We start from the raw sequence: 16,997 nt of genomic DNA, 5'->3' as shown, positions 1-16,997 counted from the left end.
TGGAAAGAGAGGAAGGAAAGGAGAGAGGTGAAGATGGGCCATTAGAGGGCACTTTTGCAATCCTAGAGAAGGAAAGCAGTGTTTATTATTTCCATTTAGGACTGTTTACTCTGGCTTTTGCTTAAATTGAGTGATAAACAGCAGGCAAATCCTTCCAGTCATCAGGAATATGTAAATAAAATATTGACTCCTGTTTTACAAACAAACAAACAAAAAAATGAAACAAGAAAAACCTGTAGAAGGCACAGCCAGGACAACAAGAAGTCACACAATGTATTCCAGATTGCTACTCTGAAACTGAACAAGCTAAGTTTAGGTTGTCTCTTGTGCATGTATTCTAAAAAGAAACCAGGTTCAGATCTGGTTACACAGGACAAATAAAAACATTCCTGGTTGAATATTTCCAAGAATTTGGGGGCAAGGAGGCGGTGAGGTAGTGAGGCAATAATTGTGACTCACAATTTATTTACTACTTGTAAGAGAGAGGTCATGGAAATCAGTGGAGTTTCACTTAGCTATTACAATGATGAATCTGACCAAAAATAGATTTATAAGAAAGATTTGTCACAATGCATATATTATGTGAGTAATATGTTCAAGGTTTAACTCAATCTGTGCCCAAATATTGTAGAAAATTATGTTAATTAGGCTTAGTTTGAAAAGACTGCACAAAACTCGTGGCTTGCATTTTCAAAATCAAATAGTGATTTTTTTTGGATGCTTCAATGTTTCCATGACCAATTTCAGAAAGTGTTGTCCATGAAAATTAATTCCATTTTACAGCAGTTTAGTTTAATAAAGTTTAAATTGTACTGCAACTAACTGAGAATATACAGCATTGGGTTATCAGGGAGGTTCATTTAGAGGGGACAGCTCTCTTCAGAAACTTGTCAGTATTCTTTACCTTACCAAGTCCTCTGTTGTAATTGTTCTGATTTCAGTCAAAACTCTTTTCCATATTGACTGAGGATAATACTTGAAATATCAGTAAACAAAGAGTTTTATTACACAGAACTCATCCTACATGATATAAAGGATTTTTTTTTGCTGACTTTGGGGATTTGAGTTGCCAAATATTTTGATTTCCAGATCTTTGCTTCCAACACCTCAGATGTCATTAGCTTTGCTGACGAGTATAAACGCTTCAATCTGAATTCAAGAAAATAGGACTAGTTAGAAAGTTGACAAATTTTGGAAAGACTGAATCATGATTTGACCATAAACAGGTGGAACAGGTGGAAACTGTTGGCTTCTAATGAAAGTTTGAATTCTAGAAGCCTCTGCTGATTGGCTGAGCCTTGGTAGGGGGAGGGGCTTTATAAGGCAGTGGGCAAGTGACCAAGGAGCTTGCGAACAGGTGAGTGCTAACAGGGAGTTTTGAGAGGGAGTTTGGAAGGGGAGAGGGAAGGGCGGGAGGTTCTCTTGCCTTTCTTTTTAAATCCCTTTTCCAGGACAGCAGCGATGGTTGGTGATGGGTTTGCTGTTGTTACCTGCACAGCATGTGCCATGTTTGTCTTCCTCCCGGAAGAAAGAACGTATTTCATCTGCACCAAGTGCAAGCTGGTCGACATTTTGGAAGAAAAAATTAGAGGACTGGAGGCCCAAGTGTCGACCCTACACTTGATCAGAGAGGATGAAGACTTCCTCGATAGAAGGCAGCATTTAATCCTTCAAGCACGGCAGGCAGAAGAGCCAGAGAGGGCAGTACGTGACCAAGAAGAGAACTGGCAGCATGTAACTTCTAGAAGGGGAAAAAGACCAGCACAGGAATCCCCCTATGCTATAGAGGTAAGCAATCGCTTTCAAGCTCTCTCCACAGGCTCTGCAGTGCTGAAAGCTCTGGAAGGGAACTCACAAGGAAGAAACCAGAAGGGAACACCATCTACTGGAAGGCATGGGATGCGTAGTCCTACGGATGGGGGTTCCATGGCCACCACGCCCAAAAGGAAATGACGGGTGGTGGTGGTCGGGGACTCCCTCCTAAGAGGGACTGAGCCATCCCTCTGCCGTCCGGACCTGGAATCTCGAGAGGTGTGCTGCTTACTGGGAGCTCGCATTCAGGATGTCACTGAGAGGCTTACCAAGCTGATCAAACCTTCGGAAAGCTACCCCTTCCTGCTTCTCCACGTGGGAACTAATGATACGGCCAAGAATGATCTTGAGCGTCTTACTGCGGATTATGTAGCGCTAGGAAGAAGGATCCAAGAATTTGGAGCACAAGTGGTATTCTCCTCCATCCTCCCTGTTGAAGGGAAAGGACGTAAATGCGTGGTTGCGCAGATGGTGTCGCAGAGAGGGCTTTGGTTTCTTCGACCATGGGACTCTGTTCCGGGCGCAAGGACTGTTAGGAAGAGATGGGATCCACCTATCGAAGAGAGGAAGGACCATCTTCGCGGGCAGGCTTGCAAACCTAGTGAGGAGGGCTTTAAACTAGGTTCGTCGGGGGACGGTGACCAAAACCCTGAGGGGAGTGGGCAAGTCGGATACCGGGAAGAAATGCAGAGAGGAAGGGGCAAGAAAGGAGGACCCATGTTTCGAATGGAGAAGATAGGATGATCAACTGTTTACCTGAAGTGTTTGTACACTAATGCGAGAAGCCTGGGCAACAAACAGGAAGAACTGGAGGCCCTGGCCCAGACCAAGAAATATGATTTAATTGGGATGACTCGCATGACTGGAGCGCTGTCATGGAAGGGTATAGACTGTTCAGGAACAACAGGCAGGGGAGAAAAGGAGGAGGAGTTGCACTATATGTAAGAGAGCACTGCGATTGCTCTGAACTCCAGTATAAAGAGGGAGAAAAACCTGTTGAGAGTCTATGGGTTAAGTTTAAAGGAGCAAACAACAGGCCACCGAATCAGGTGGATGAGGTAGATGAGGCTTTCTTTGGACAACTGAGCGAAGCTTCCAGATGGCAGGCCCTGGTTCTCGTGGGGGACTTTAATCACCCTGACGTCTGCTGGGAAACCTATACGGCAGTACACAGGCAATCCAGGAAGTTTTTGGAGAATGTTGGGGATAACTTCTTGACACAGGTGCTGAAGGATCCGACCAGGGGCCGTGCGCAGCTTGACCTGCTCACAAACAGGGAGGAACTAATAGGGGAAGTGGAGGTGGGTGACAACCTGGGAAGCAGTGATCATGAGATGGTAGATTTCAGGATCCTGACCAAAGGAAGAAAAGAGAGTAGTAAAATACACACCTTGGACTTCAAAAAAGCAGATTTTGACTCCCTCTGAGATCTGATGGGCAGAATCCCCTGGGATGTTAACATGAAGGGGAAAGGAGTCCAGGACAGCTGTCAGTATTTTAAAGAAGCCTTATTGAAGGCACAAAAAGAAACCATCCCGACGCGTAGCAAGAGAGGCAAACATGGTAGGAGACCGGACTGGCTTACAGGGGAAATCCTTGGTGAACTTAAGCACAAAAAGAAAGCTTACAAAGAATGGAAACTTGGACAAATGACCAGGCAGAAGTTTAAAGGTATAGCTCGAGAATGCCGGGGGGTTATCAGGAAGGCGAAAGCGCAAATGGAATTGCGACTGGCTAAGGATGTGAAGGATAACAAGAAAGGTTTCTACAGGCATGTTAACAAGAAGAAGGTGATCAGAGAGGGTGTGCGGCCCCTAATGGATGAAGGAGGTAACCTAGTGACAGATGATGTGGGGAAAGCTGAAGTACTCAATGCTTTCTTTGCCTCTATATTCACGGACAAGGTCGGCTCCTGGACTTCTGTGCCAAGTGACGCAAGATGGGATGAAGATGGACAGCCCGTGGTAGGTAAAGAACAGGTTAGGAACTATTTAGAAAAGCTAAACATACATAAATCCATGGGTCCGGACTTAGTGCATCCGAGGGTACTGAGGGAGTTGGCAAATGTCATTGTGGAGCCTTTGGCTATTATCTTTGAAAAGTCGTGGAGATCGGGAGAAATCCTGGATGACTGGAAAAAGGCACATGTAGTGCCCATCTTCAAAAAAGGGAAGAAGGATGATCCAGGGAACTATAGGCCGGTCAGTCTTACCTCGGTTCCTGGAAAAATCATGGAAGGGATCCTTAAGGAATCCATATTGAGGCACTTAGAATCATAGAATAATAGGACTGGAAGGGACCTCGAGAGGTCATCGAGTCCAGCCCCCCGCCCTCAAGGCAGGATCAAGCTCCGTCTACACCATCCCTGACAGATGTCTATCTAACCTGTTCTTAAATATCTCCAGAGAGGGAGATTCCACCACCTCCCTTGGCAATTTATTCCAATATTTGACCACCCTGACAGTTAGGAATTTTTTCCTAATGTCCAATCTAAACCTCCCCTGCTGCACTTTAAGCCCATTACTCCTTGTCCTGTCCTCAGAAACCAAGAGGAACAAATTTTCTCCTTCCTCCTTGTGACACCCTTTTAGATATTTGAAAACCACTATCATGTCCCCCCTTAATCTTCTTTTTTCCAAACTAAACAAGCCCAGTTCATGAAGCCTGGCTTCATAGGTCATGTTCTCTAAACCTTTAATCATTCTTGTCGCTCTTCTCTGTACCCTTTCCAATTTCTCCACATCTTTCTTGAAATGTGGTGCCCAGAACTGGACACAGTACTCCAGCTGAGGCCTAACTAGTGCAGAGTAGAGCGGCAGAATGACTTCACGAGTTTTGCTTACAACACACCTGTTGATACAACCTAGAATCATATTTGCTTTTTTTGCAACAGCATCACACTGTTGACTCATATTCAACTTGTGGTCCACTATGACCCCTAGATCCCTTTCCGCCATGCTCCTTCCTAGACAGTCGCTTCCCATCTTGTATGTATGGAACTGATTGTTCCTTCCTAAGTGGAGCACTTTGCATTTCTCTTTATTAAACTTCATCCTGTTTACCTCTGACCATTTCTCTAACTTGCTAAGGTCATTTTGAATTATGTCCCTATCCTCCAAAGAAGTTGCAACCCCACCCAGTTTGGTATGAGAGGAAAGTGATTAGGAATAGTCAGCATGGATTCACAAAGGGCAAGTCATGCCTGACCAATCTGATTAGCTTCTATGATGAGGTAACTGGCTCGGTGGACATGGGGAAGTCAGTGGATGTTATATACCTTGACTTTAGCAAGGCTTTTGATACGTCTCCCACAATATTCTTGCCAGCAAGTTAAGGGATTGTGGATTGGATAAATGGACGGTAAAATGGATAGAAAGATGGCTAGAAGGCCGGGCCCAGCGGGTAGTGATCAATGGCTCGATGTCAGGATGGCGGTCGGTTTCTAGTGGAGTGCCCCAAGGTTCAGTTCTAGGACTGGTTTTGTTCAATATCTTTATTTTAATGATCTGGATGAGGGGATGGATTGCACCCTCAGCAAGTTTGCGGATGACACTAAGCTGGGGGGAGAGGTAGATACGCTTAAGGGCAGAGATAGGGTACAGAATGACTTAGACAAATTGGAGGATTGGGCCACAAGAAATCTGATGAGGTTCAACAAGGACAAGTGTAGAGTCCTGCACTTGGGACGGAAGAATCCGAAGCATAGTTACAAGCTGGGGACCAACCAGTTAAGTAGTAGTTCTGCAGAAAAGGTCCTGGGGGTTGCAGTGGATGAAAAGCTAGATATGAGTCAACAGTGTGCCCTTGTAGCCAAGAGGGCTAATGGCATATTAGGTTGCATTAAGAGGAGCATTGCCAGCAGATCCAGAGATGTCATCATTCCCCTTTATTCGGCTTTGGTGAGGCCGCATCTGGAGTATTGTGTCCAGTTCTGTGCCCCCCACTACAAAAAGGATGTGGACGCATTGGAGAGGGTCCAGCGTAGGGCAACCAAAATGATTAGGGGGCTGGAGCATATGACTTATGAGGAAAGGCTGAGGGACTTGGGTCTGTTTAGTCCGCAGAAGCGAAGAGTGAGGGGGGATTTGATAGCAGCCTTCAACTTCCTGAAGGGAGGTTCCAAAGAGGCTGGAGAGAGGCTGTTCTCAGTAGTGACAGATGGCAGAACAAGGAGCAATGGTCTCAAGTTGTGGTGGGAGAGGTCCAGGTTGGATATTAGGAAAAACTATTTCACTAGGAGGGTGGTGAAGCACTGGAATGGATTACCTAGGGAAGTAATGGAGTCTCCATCCCTAGAGGTGTTTAAGTCTCGGCTTGACAAAGCCTTGGCCGGGTTGATATAGTTGGAATTGGTCCTACCTAGAGCAGGGGGCTGGACTTGATGACCTTCTGAGGTCTCTTCCAGTTCTATGATTCTATGATAAACAAGGCAAAGATTTTGTCACGAAGGTCATGGAAGTAGTGGAATTCATGACTTCCAGAAACCTCCATGACCTTTTTGCATCCGCCCCAGAGCAGTGGGGCTGGAGATGTGAGTGGGGCCTCCTTCAACTCCTAGCTGCTTGACAGGGCACCCCAAGCTTCCAGATGCCATGTGCAGTAGGGACTCCTACAGTTCCAAGCCACTGCTGGCAGGGGGACCCCACAGCTCCCAGTCCCATGGACAACAGGGAAATCCTGTAGATCCCAGCCAGTGAAGGGGAGACTCCTTTGCTCCTAGCCATTATGGGCAGACTCAGTAGCTCCAAGCTGCTGCTAGTGGCAGGGCCCTGCATGCTCAGTCACCATGGTAAGAAGTGGGGGGAACCCTGGAGCTCCAGGCCAGTAAGTGATGGACCCTCCTACCTTTTGTTAGTCAAGAGGACATGTTACTGCTGTCACAGAGTAAATAAGGGGGCAGCCTATTCAGATTTAATAAAGTTTAATTGCTGCTGAAAATAGCCATGTCCAACACATTGATGGCTTTCCATACAGAGGGTATAGAATCATAGAACTGGAAGGGGCCTCAAGAGGTCATCAAGTCCAGTCTCCTGTCCTCACGGCAGGACCAAGCACCATCTAGACCATCCTGGATAGATGTCTGTCTAACCTGCCTTTAAATATCTCCAGTGATAGTAATACACCTCCTTACACAATTTATTCCAGAGTTTAACCACCCTGACAGTGAGGAAGTTTTTTCCTAATGTCCAGTCTAAATCTCCCTTGCTGCAATTTAAGCCCATTGCTTCTTGTCCTATCATCAGAGGCCAAGGGGAACAATTTTTCTCCCTCCTCCTTATAACACTCTTTAGGTATTTGAAAACTGCTATCATGTCCTCTTTTTTTCCTAAACTAAAGCCCAATTCTTTGTCTTCCCTCATAGGTCATGTTTTCTAGACCTTTAATTATTTTTGTTGCTCTTCTCAGGACCTTCTCCAATTAATTATAATAATGAGAGTATTGTGCAGCTTTAACTAACTTTGGTGCATCCCAAGCTCTTTTCTGGGTGCTCTGAAAGGGCCTTGGGACCTCACCAAGATGAACAATCCTTCTGAAGGAAAAATATGCGACTCTGCAAGGCGAACCTCACTCCATTCTTTCTTTCACATCTCTTTCCTATGGATTTTCCCACAGCAGATGGTAGTAGGTAGGAGAGAAGTCAAGGGATAAGGCAAAGGGCAGAGGAAAAGGAAGATGCAAAGAACCTATGGGTACACACAGGCAGAAAGTTTAAAAGCACACTGTGGATGGAAGGAGCAATTAAATGACAATGATATTAAAGGCAGATGTAGCCATTTAATGGGAACAAGAATAGTGTCAGATTCCATGAGAACTGAAGCAATCTAGAGTTTTAACTGTGTATGAAAGGGGAGCTGACTATCCCAGAAAGATCTCCAAAGCTGTTCTCCAGGCACAATTGGAGGTGAAGATGGAAAAGAGGAAGAGGCCTTGCTTGTGCTCCCTGTGGTGGAAGTACAGGGGAGAGAGCTGTTGGGACCCAATGTCTCAAAGTTCTAACAAAGGTTTGTGTGGAGGGAAGAGAAGGAGGCTGCCAATTGCCACCTCCTGCTGATAGCCTGCTGGCACTATTGAGGGGCAAATGGAGCCTTTCGTAGACTGTCCTGCAAAAGAGAGAAGATGGAGGAACTTGTTGAGGCTCCACAATGTGGAAGGGAGTGAGGGGGAACCCTTGGGATCTTGTGTCTGGTTGTCTCTGCTGAGAAGGGGTGAGAGGAAAAGAGGTACGCTGGCTGAGAGGGACTGGCTGCTTCTGTTCTTTGGGAGTGTCATAGAGGCTGTCCCCTGCAGGGGAAAGGAGGAGGCCAGTTGATGCTCCTATTGGAGTTGAGTGTTTCTATTTTCATAAAGAAGTTGAAGGAGAAGAGCAGGTTTATTATGACTGAAATGACACAGACACACACACACACAGAGCTTTCCAAGGAGTCATGGGCTTGATATTTCACATAAGCTGTCAAAGAATGGTCAAGTAGGGGTAGAAAGCACTTTGTAAGATTTGATCTAAAGAAGAAAATGTGTTATAAAGGTATAATCAACCTACCCTGTAGCTCAGAAGAATGTTTTAAACCCATATACATAGCACTAGTAATAGCAAGTACAGTAAAATAAAAATGACAATACAGACTTGGTTCACCAAACTTGTTGAAATACAGATGGCAGAGGCCTAGAAATCTCTCCACTAATTTTGTAACTTTTATCAAAATATAATTTGAATGCCCTCTACTATTCTTGTAAGTGAGCTGGGTTTTTTTTATGTATCACATCCATTGCATATTAGATCATGTACTGTACTGAGGAAGAATTTATAGATCTAGAGTAGTCATTACTGGCCTAGTTGTAGACATAATAATGAAAGTCATGGGGTTATGAATTATTGTTCCTAATTTGTAAAGGATTCTTTGCCTTTGTGTTTTGGAATTTCCACCAGACCCAAGACTAAGCACTGGTGAATGGCATTCTAATATCAATGTGCTTTGAATGTATATGGAAAAATATCTTATATATTCCTTATTCACTATTTTTATAAAGGGTAATTTGACTGGAAGTCTTTACTTTTCAAAGATTGCTAGGAGTCCAACCAAAATATTTTAAAGAAAGGGATGTCAACATAACTCATATTTGCCGTGTGTTAGTGGCTTGCTCTCAGATCCAGCAAGTTCTATTTCATTGTTGCAAAATGTCAAATTATACATCTACAAAAACGTGTTTAATACATAGAATGAAAGAGAAATACCCAACAAATGGATTCACTTTGAAATCGGTGGGTTCACTTTCAATTATGATAGAAGTTGGAGATGGAAAAAGTCCTATTTAGATGCTTTTGTAAGGTCCTCGATAAGATTTTTCCTTTCCATAGTATATTTATGTATAGTTATCCATATGTACTGAAGGTTCCCCTGAAATATAAAGCACATATGTAACTACTACCATTCACGCTATATGTGCACATCAGGGATACAAGAGACCCTTCAATTTGTACCCTCTCAGCATTTTTTTACAGCTTTGGAAAACATTTAAATATTTGGGCACCATCTATTTTAAATATAATTTGCTTAAGAATATAGTAGATCTAAAGGGCCAGGTCCTCTCCTGGGGTAAATTAATGTCAGATGCAACACAGTTTACACTGCCTAAGAATTTGACCCAAAGTTATGAGAAAAACATTGCTTTAAGAAAATCTCATCTTTCCTGGTGTGATATATACTCCAAATAATGAAGATCTACAATTAAAATGAAACAATAACACCATGTATCAAAAAATAAGTTTCTAGTATGCTTGTCACTCAGAATTCAACAAATGAATTCCTTTTGTTGCTGCAGGATGCTTTTGCTCCTTTGGTTTGGGTTCTTGCTGCTGCTCCCACTCAACTCCAGGACACAGAAATTACCTACCAGAGATGAGGAACTTTTTCAGATGCAAATCCGGGACAAAGCATTTTTCCATGATTCATCAGTAATTCCAGATGGAGCTGAAATTAGCAGCTTTCTCTTCAGAGATGCACCTAAAAAGTATGTTGACTAGTATAATTTATAGGGCTTTAAATATAACTTATTTGTTTTGACTCTATTGGAATCAATTTTTAGATCCAAATATGAAAAATTCTTGCATTGTAAAGCAACAGTGTCTGTTTCAGTCTCAGTAGGCCCCCTACCCATGCTGAACCCCAACCTCATTCAGTTACTTTTCACTTTCTGTGTGAGTCCAGAGACTCCACAAATCACAACATTTTCCTGAAGCGAGGCCACAAACCGGGTTTGAGAGGGGGAAATTAAAAGGAAACCAATTTTGTAGGGCTCTTCCAACATCCTGTTTTCATATACTTTTAGGCTACGTCTAGACTGGCCCCTAATTCCGGAAAAGTCATGCAAAGCAGGTAAGTCAGAATAGGGAAATCCGCGGGGGATTTAAATATCCCCCGCGGGATTTAAATAAACATGTCCGCCGCTTTTTTTCCGGCTTGGGGGAAAAGCCGGAAAAAAGCGTCTAGACTGGCGCGATCCTCCGGAATAAAGCCCTTTTCCGGAGGATCTCTTATTCCTACTTTCTTAGTAGGAATAAGAGATCCTCCGGAAAAGGGCTTTATTCCGGAGGATCGCGCCAGTCTAGACGCTTTTTTCCGGCTTTTCCCCCAAGCCGGAAAAAAAGCGGCGGACATGTTTATTTAAATCCCGCGGGGGATATTTAAATCCCCCGCGGATTTCCCTATTCTGACTTACCTGCTTTGCATGACTTTTCCGGAATTAGGGGCCAGTCTAGACGTAGCCTTACTGAAACCCAAAAACACAAAGCAAAATTCAATCACCTTGCCTCCCTCCCCAAAAAAAACCCCACCCCCAAATCCTCAGTTCTCTGTGTGGTAAATGGAAGTGTTGAAGTAGATAGAGAATTTGTTTTACTTTATAGTCACTGAATAGATTAAATGGTCAATGTGATAAATTGAAAAGAATTAGTCATATTCTATTTAAAAAAATCAACCAACCAAACAACCCAAATAAGACCAGAAATATCCATAATAATTAACCCACCACAGATTAACAAATTAAGTAAATACTTTTTTCTTTTTTGATATATTTAGACACTCCACTTTGAATTAAGTATGGAGAGAGTCAGTTTAAGTTGGCCTGAAAGGACCATGAAGGATTGCATCAAGTATGAAATGAAATGTATAAGAGTTTCGCCAGTGACTTGAGTGAGGGTGGGATTTCATCTCTGGGTAAAAACTGATGTAGTATAAAACTATCAGAATCTAGAGCTTATAACATACAAATCAGAAATAATTGCTTTTCAAGAATTCGTGTTCTCCAGTTTGCCTTTTCTCCCATTTAAGATCTATGGAAAGCAATATAAAATAAAAACAAAATTTGTATATTTGAAAGCACAAAGTATTTTCACTCACTTTTTGGAGAAAAACAAGAACTGTTCACATGGACTTCATGGTACTTGGTATACCTCAAATAGTACTTAAAAGCAGTTTACTATGCCAGAAAGGGTGCATCTACACAGCTGTGTTATTTTGGAATAACAGCCATTATTCGAAAAAAACAATGCAAGCATCTACACAGAAGTTCCATTACTTCGAAATAATGGGTGGCTTCTTCGGACTTCTGTAAACCTCATTCTATGAGGAATAATGCCAGTTCTGAAATGGCTATTTTGGAATAGCAGCAGTATGGATGCTCCACTGCTGCTATTTCGAAATAGCTCCTCCCAATGGCCATTTAAAGTAATTACTCCTCAGTGCCTCCTAGGGCTCTAAATTGAGGTAGCACATCCACATTAGGAAAGCCTGCCTCAGACTAATTTTGAGGCTTCCCTGTAGTGTAGACGTGCTATTTCAAAATAAGCTATTTCAGAGTATTTCTTCTGGAATAGCTTATTTTGAAATAAGCGTGCAGTGTAAACGTATTCGGGGGGGGAGGGGCACGATATATATGAGACCATAGAAATTAAGACATACAAGGTCCCATCCTGCTCAGATTTGTCAGTTGGGAGTTTTGCTATTAGCTTGAATGGTAGCAGGTATGAGACTTTATGTATATTTTCATGTTATACGATAATGCTTTACATTACAATTATGCATAGAAGACCCATGGTGCTAGACACAGTACAAGCACATACAAAGAGGTGCTCCGTGCCTAAAAGAACTTTCAACTTAAGTAGTGGGTTACATCATATTTTTTCTCATTTATATCTTTATTGATTTGTCTCTGATATCCTATGAACATCAGCCTAGATTAATGTCAGCTGCTATTTGTTGTCATAATTAATATTAAACTTTTGTTCATCTTGCATAGGTATTTCTTTGTGGTGGAAGAAGACAACACTCCTTTAGCAGTTACTGTAACACCATGTGACGCTCCTTTGGAATGGAAGCTGAGCCTGCAGGAACTTCCAGAAGAAGCCAGTGGAGAAGGTTCAGGTAATAAACCAGTGAAAACTCTAATCCTGGGACTTTATGGCTCAGAATTGATAACAGGAGACTTTCCTCTCTCCCTGATTCCAGTCTTCCCCAATCGGTGATGATGTGATACACACATCACACAACTGTGTGTAACTTTTAAGAGGATGTCTGAGTCCTTACTGATTGAATATGAAACCCAATCTCACATTAGTTTAGAAGGCAGGCAATAGTCTGTGAAATGGAGAGTCAAAGAGGAATACACTCCCCGAGCGATAGGTAATAGAAAAATGACTGGCAGTTCTCCAGGTAAGTTTGACACATTGGGATGCACTAATCTCTGCTAAAGGAAACTTCAAGAGAAAGAACTAGGAGTAAACAAGGCAGAAAGTAGGTTATAAATCTAAGCAGAAGAGTGACTAGGGAGTTAATGGAGAGCAGAGGGAGGGGTATGTATATTTGAAAACAAATCTCTAATTCTGTATGGAAATATGATAAAGTAAAACTTTGTTTATTGGCACTATGGATTTCATTTGTTAACAAACAGCTTAATTCCAACAAGGAATTCTCCTTGATGTTTGAGTTCTCCAGTAGCAGCAGGGACAAGCCCATCAATAACCAGATCATAGACATGAAATGGTATTGTGACTTATGTGAAATGAGCTAGCAGTCTCAAACCATTTTCAGAAGGACAGTGATGAGATACTAGAAACAAACAGAACAGCTAGCAGAGATTGGTACACTTGTTGGCCCTCTCAACGGGTCAGGCCAAGGATTGAATAAGCACAGATTCTCAGGCCAGAAGGGGGTCATTCTGAATACTGAGCCTGACCTGTGTAACACTGGCCATAAAAGTTCCCCCAAATTATTCCTGAGCATACCTTTTGGAGAAACATCCAATCTTGATTTTAAAATGGTTAGTGATGGAAAATCTACCAGAATTCTTGGTAAATTGTTCCAATGATTACTTATTCTCCTTGGAAAATGATTTATTTTTAGTCTGAAATTGCTTAGCTTCGCCTTCCAGCCGTTGGATTGTGTTACAACTTGCTCTGCAGGACAGAAGAGCCCATTATCTGTGTTCCTCATGTAGGTTCTTATTGACTGTAATCAACTCACCCCTTAATCTTCTCTGTTAAGTTAACTAGATTGAGCTCCTTAAGTCTGTCACTAGAAGCTACTTTTTCTAATACTTTAACCGTTCTTGTGGCTCTTCTTTGAACTCTCTCCAGTTTCTCAATATCCTTCTTGAATTGTGGGCATCAGAACTGGACACAGTATTCTATCCACTGTTTCACTAGTGTCACATGGAACTGAATTCTCTCACTTCCCTCTCACTTCTAGTGGTGGCCCTTTGAGAGACAACTTGTCGTGGGGTAATAATGTCGGGAGGCTTGCATGTAGGGCTTCTCTCCATGCAGTAGTTGTTCTATAGAGAAAGGATTTGCTCTTTAGTTTCCAGAAACATTTGTAGAAGTGTTAAATGTCAAATGCCTGCCTTTAAACACAAAGTGAATCTGTCTTCAATAACGACCACATACCGTACAACTTGTTGGACTTGTAAATAATAGGATCTCGAAATCAGTTTCATTGGATAAGAAGACCCAAGAACTACTTGGTCAAAAGTGGATTGATTAACTATGCCTGATCATTTATGATGGGAGTATCCTCTGCCCCAGAAACTGTTTCATTGGGCTCTGAGATTTTACTTACAAGTAGATACATAAGTTTTTTCCTCCTATACCATCATTTGACACATTTTCTAACAAAAATGTTTGTATGTTCATATTCTAGGTGAACCAGAACCACTTGAGCAGCAGAAACAACAGATTATTAATGAAGAAGGAACAGAACTGTTCTCTTACAAAGGCAATGATGTTGAATATTTTGTGTCTCCCAGTTCCCCATCTGGTTTGTACCAATTAGAGTTGCTGTCGACTGAGAAGGATACATATTTTAAAGTGTATGCAACAACAACTCCAGAGTCAGACCAGCCTTATCCCGAATTACCTTATGATCCAAGAGTTGATGTCACCTCTCTTGGACGCACAACAGTCACATTGGCATGGAAACCAAGCCCTACAGCATCTTTACTGAAACAGCCAATTCAGTATTGCATAGTCATCAATAAAGAACACAATTTCAAAAGCCTCTGTGCTGTTGAAGCTAAGCTCAATTCGGATGATGCCTTCATGAGGGCTCCAAAACCAGGCCTGGATTTCAGCCTCTTCGACTTTGCCCATTTTGGCTTCCCTTCGGACAACAACCCTGGCAAAGAACGTATCTTCTTAAAATCATCATCGAAGCTTAGTCGCCAAATGTCTTCGAAGCCAAGAGTTGACCTGCAGAAGATTTGCATTGGGAACAAGAATATTTTCACAGTGTCTGATTTGAAGCCTGATACACAGTACTATTTTGACATGTTTGCAGTAAATGTTAACACAAATATGAGTACTGCTTATGTTGGCACCTTTGCCAGAACTAAAGAAGAAGCCAAACAGAAGACGGTTGAACTGAAAGATGGGAAAGTTACAGATGTGTTTATCAAAAGAAAGGGGGCTAAATTTCTACGGTTTGCTCCTGTTTCATCACACCAAAAAGTTACTTTCTTTGTTCATTCGTGCCTGGACGCTATTCAGATCCAAATCAGAAGAGATGGAAAACTTCTCTTGTCTCAAAATGTTGAGGAGGTCCGTCAGTTCCAGCTTAGAGGAAAACCAAAAGCTAAATATCTAATTAGGCTGAAAGGAAGTAAGAAAGGTGCCTCCATGTTGAAGATCTTAGCTACTACAAGACCTAATAAGCAGTCATTTCCGTCTCTTCCTGAAGACACAAGAATCAAAGCCTTCGATAAACTTCGTACTTGTTCTTCAGCCACAGTGGCCTGGCTAGGCACACAAGAAAGAAACAAATTTTGCATCTACAAAAAGGAAGTGGATGACAATTATAGTGAAGAGCAAAAGAAAAGAGAACAGAACCAGTGCTTGGGTCCAGACACAAGGAAGAAATCAGAGAAAGTCCTCTGTAAATATTTTCATAGCCAAAATCTGCAGAAAGCAGTTACCACAGAGACAATTAAAGGCCTGCAGCCCGGCAAGTCCTACTTACTGGATGTTTATGTCATAGGGCATGGAGGACACTCAGTCAAATATCAGAGTAAATTGGTGAAAACAAGGAAGTTCTGTTAGTGACCTTGCATATAGAAATATATGGAACTCCCCCAGTCTGAACACTATCCTACTTTCAGTAAACAGATTGACTACTTTCACAGCTGAGAAGTTGTGACCTGTATTTGTACTGTGTAGAAAAAAAAATATCAACTTGTATATTTATGTTTACATAAGTAATTGTCTGGAGGGACTGAGCTTGGTGCTTTTCATTAGCATCTGGCTATTGTATTATCATGTGTCCAGTGGTCCACGTTTGATGCTCAGTAGATGTCCAAGATAGCAGGAAACGTTGAAGGTACTACCATCATTTTTGCTTCCATACTGCATGAACTGCTTCTAAATTATTTTATTACTTAAAGGCTGAGACAAATCACTCAACTGGTTGTTATTCACACTCACAATACACATACAATCACTTTTGCTTTTTGTAGATGGTAGGATTTCTGTAAATTATTTTATAAAGTTTCATTTTAAATGTTCGTTTATATGATTAATATACAGATCTAAACTAAGTATTAACTGGACTGCACATGTCTGTTTCACTGCTAATGTAAATTCTTATTCGGTTAATTTTAATGTTTAAATACTGTATGTATTTCATGTACAAAGTTGTCATACATTATATTCCTGTACATAAAATTAAAAATATTAGATTATATATTGCTTCACTTATCTTGAAGTTCCCAGGGTGGGACTAAGCACTCGGCTACATACAAATGTAACCCAAATGCAGTAGGCTTGTATGGAGTTGAGTTTTAAATGTGTTAGAAAAGATGTCTGAAGATCTGTAGAATTACTATTGCTATTGAGGAAATTTGTTAGCAATTTGTAATTTAATATAAGATATTGGAAAAAGAGCTGCTGCTGCAACATTGAGATTGATATGATAAAAGTATGAAAAGAATAGCACGGCATAGAAAGACTTTAACTTTGTGCTTGAAAATAGATTTCATTTTGTTGGGATTTTGGGGCTTTTTTTTTTTTTTTGAGTGCTGTCCGTATGCTTAGCACTCCATGTTGTCTTACAATCTAAACTATACAGTTCAAAGATATAATAGGCCAGATGACCTACTGATCTGAAAATGGTTTACATGTGTACTTTTAAAAATATTTTGGCAGATTATTATTGAAAGATTTTGTCTTTTGGACATACACCACCTTATGTTATAAACCGTAGAAGTAAAACTCAGATGTCACTAAAGTGTTAAATTGAAATGAAAATATTCTTCAGTTCATGCTATGTTGAGTAATGGTTGCTAATAGGAAAATTATCTAAAACTTTCTATGATACATTAAACTTCTAGGTTTAACTTGTTTCCAACCTTTTTTATATCTTTGGTTTTAAGGTTTCACTTGTGTAGACACACATCTTTAGGCTTGACTCATCTTAACTATAATAAGAACAAATGGGTAGTGAATATGAATCACTTCAAGCAGTCCTCAGATGCGAAACATCTTTGGGGAAGGAGAATTTTTTTTATCTACATCTTTTAAATAACATGGTTCAAGAGGGGGTAAAAAAACAGGCCTCTGAACCTGCAAAAAGAAGGTCCGAGGGAAATCAGCAATCTTACTAATACATGCCTTAGGGGGGAAACTTATAGTGGGTGCTGGAACC

General features: G+C 41.4%; 1 protein-coding gene across 3 annotated transcripts in view; it reads left to right on the top strand.

Annotated features, from left to right (window-relative positions):
• NDNF (neuron derived neurotrophic factor) overlaps positions 1-16,700 on the top strand; it is a 51,504-nt gene extending 34,804 nt beyond the window's left edge. For all 3 annotated transcript variants that reach the window (XM_075929822.1, XM_075929821.1, XM_075929823.1), the window contains exons 2-4: positions 9,631-9,819; positions 12,106-12,230; positions 14,004-16,700. In XM_075929822.1, coding sequence (XP_075785937.1) covers positions 9,632-9,819; positions 12,106-12,230; positions 14,004-15,397 — 1,707 coding nt within the window. In that variant the 5' untranslated portion in view covers position 9,631 and the 3' untranslated portion in view covers positions 15,398-16,700. The remainder of the gene's footprint in view (positions 1-9,630; positions 9,820-12,105; positions 12,231-14,003) is intronic.
• The last annotated feature ends 297 nt before the right edge of the window (positions 16,701-16,997 follow it).

This window comes from Pelodiscus sinensis, chromosome 5, assembly GCF_049634645.1.
Source record: "Pelodiscus sinensis isolate JC-2024 chromosome 5, ASM4963464v1, whole genome shotgun sequence".
In the NCBI taxonomy this organism is placed as follows: Eukaryota; Metazoa; Chordata; order Testudines; family Trionychidae; genus Pelodiscus; species Pelodiscus sinensis.
This window is presented reverse-complemented; position numbering and strand designations above follow the sequence as displayed.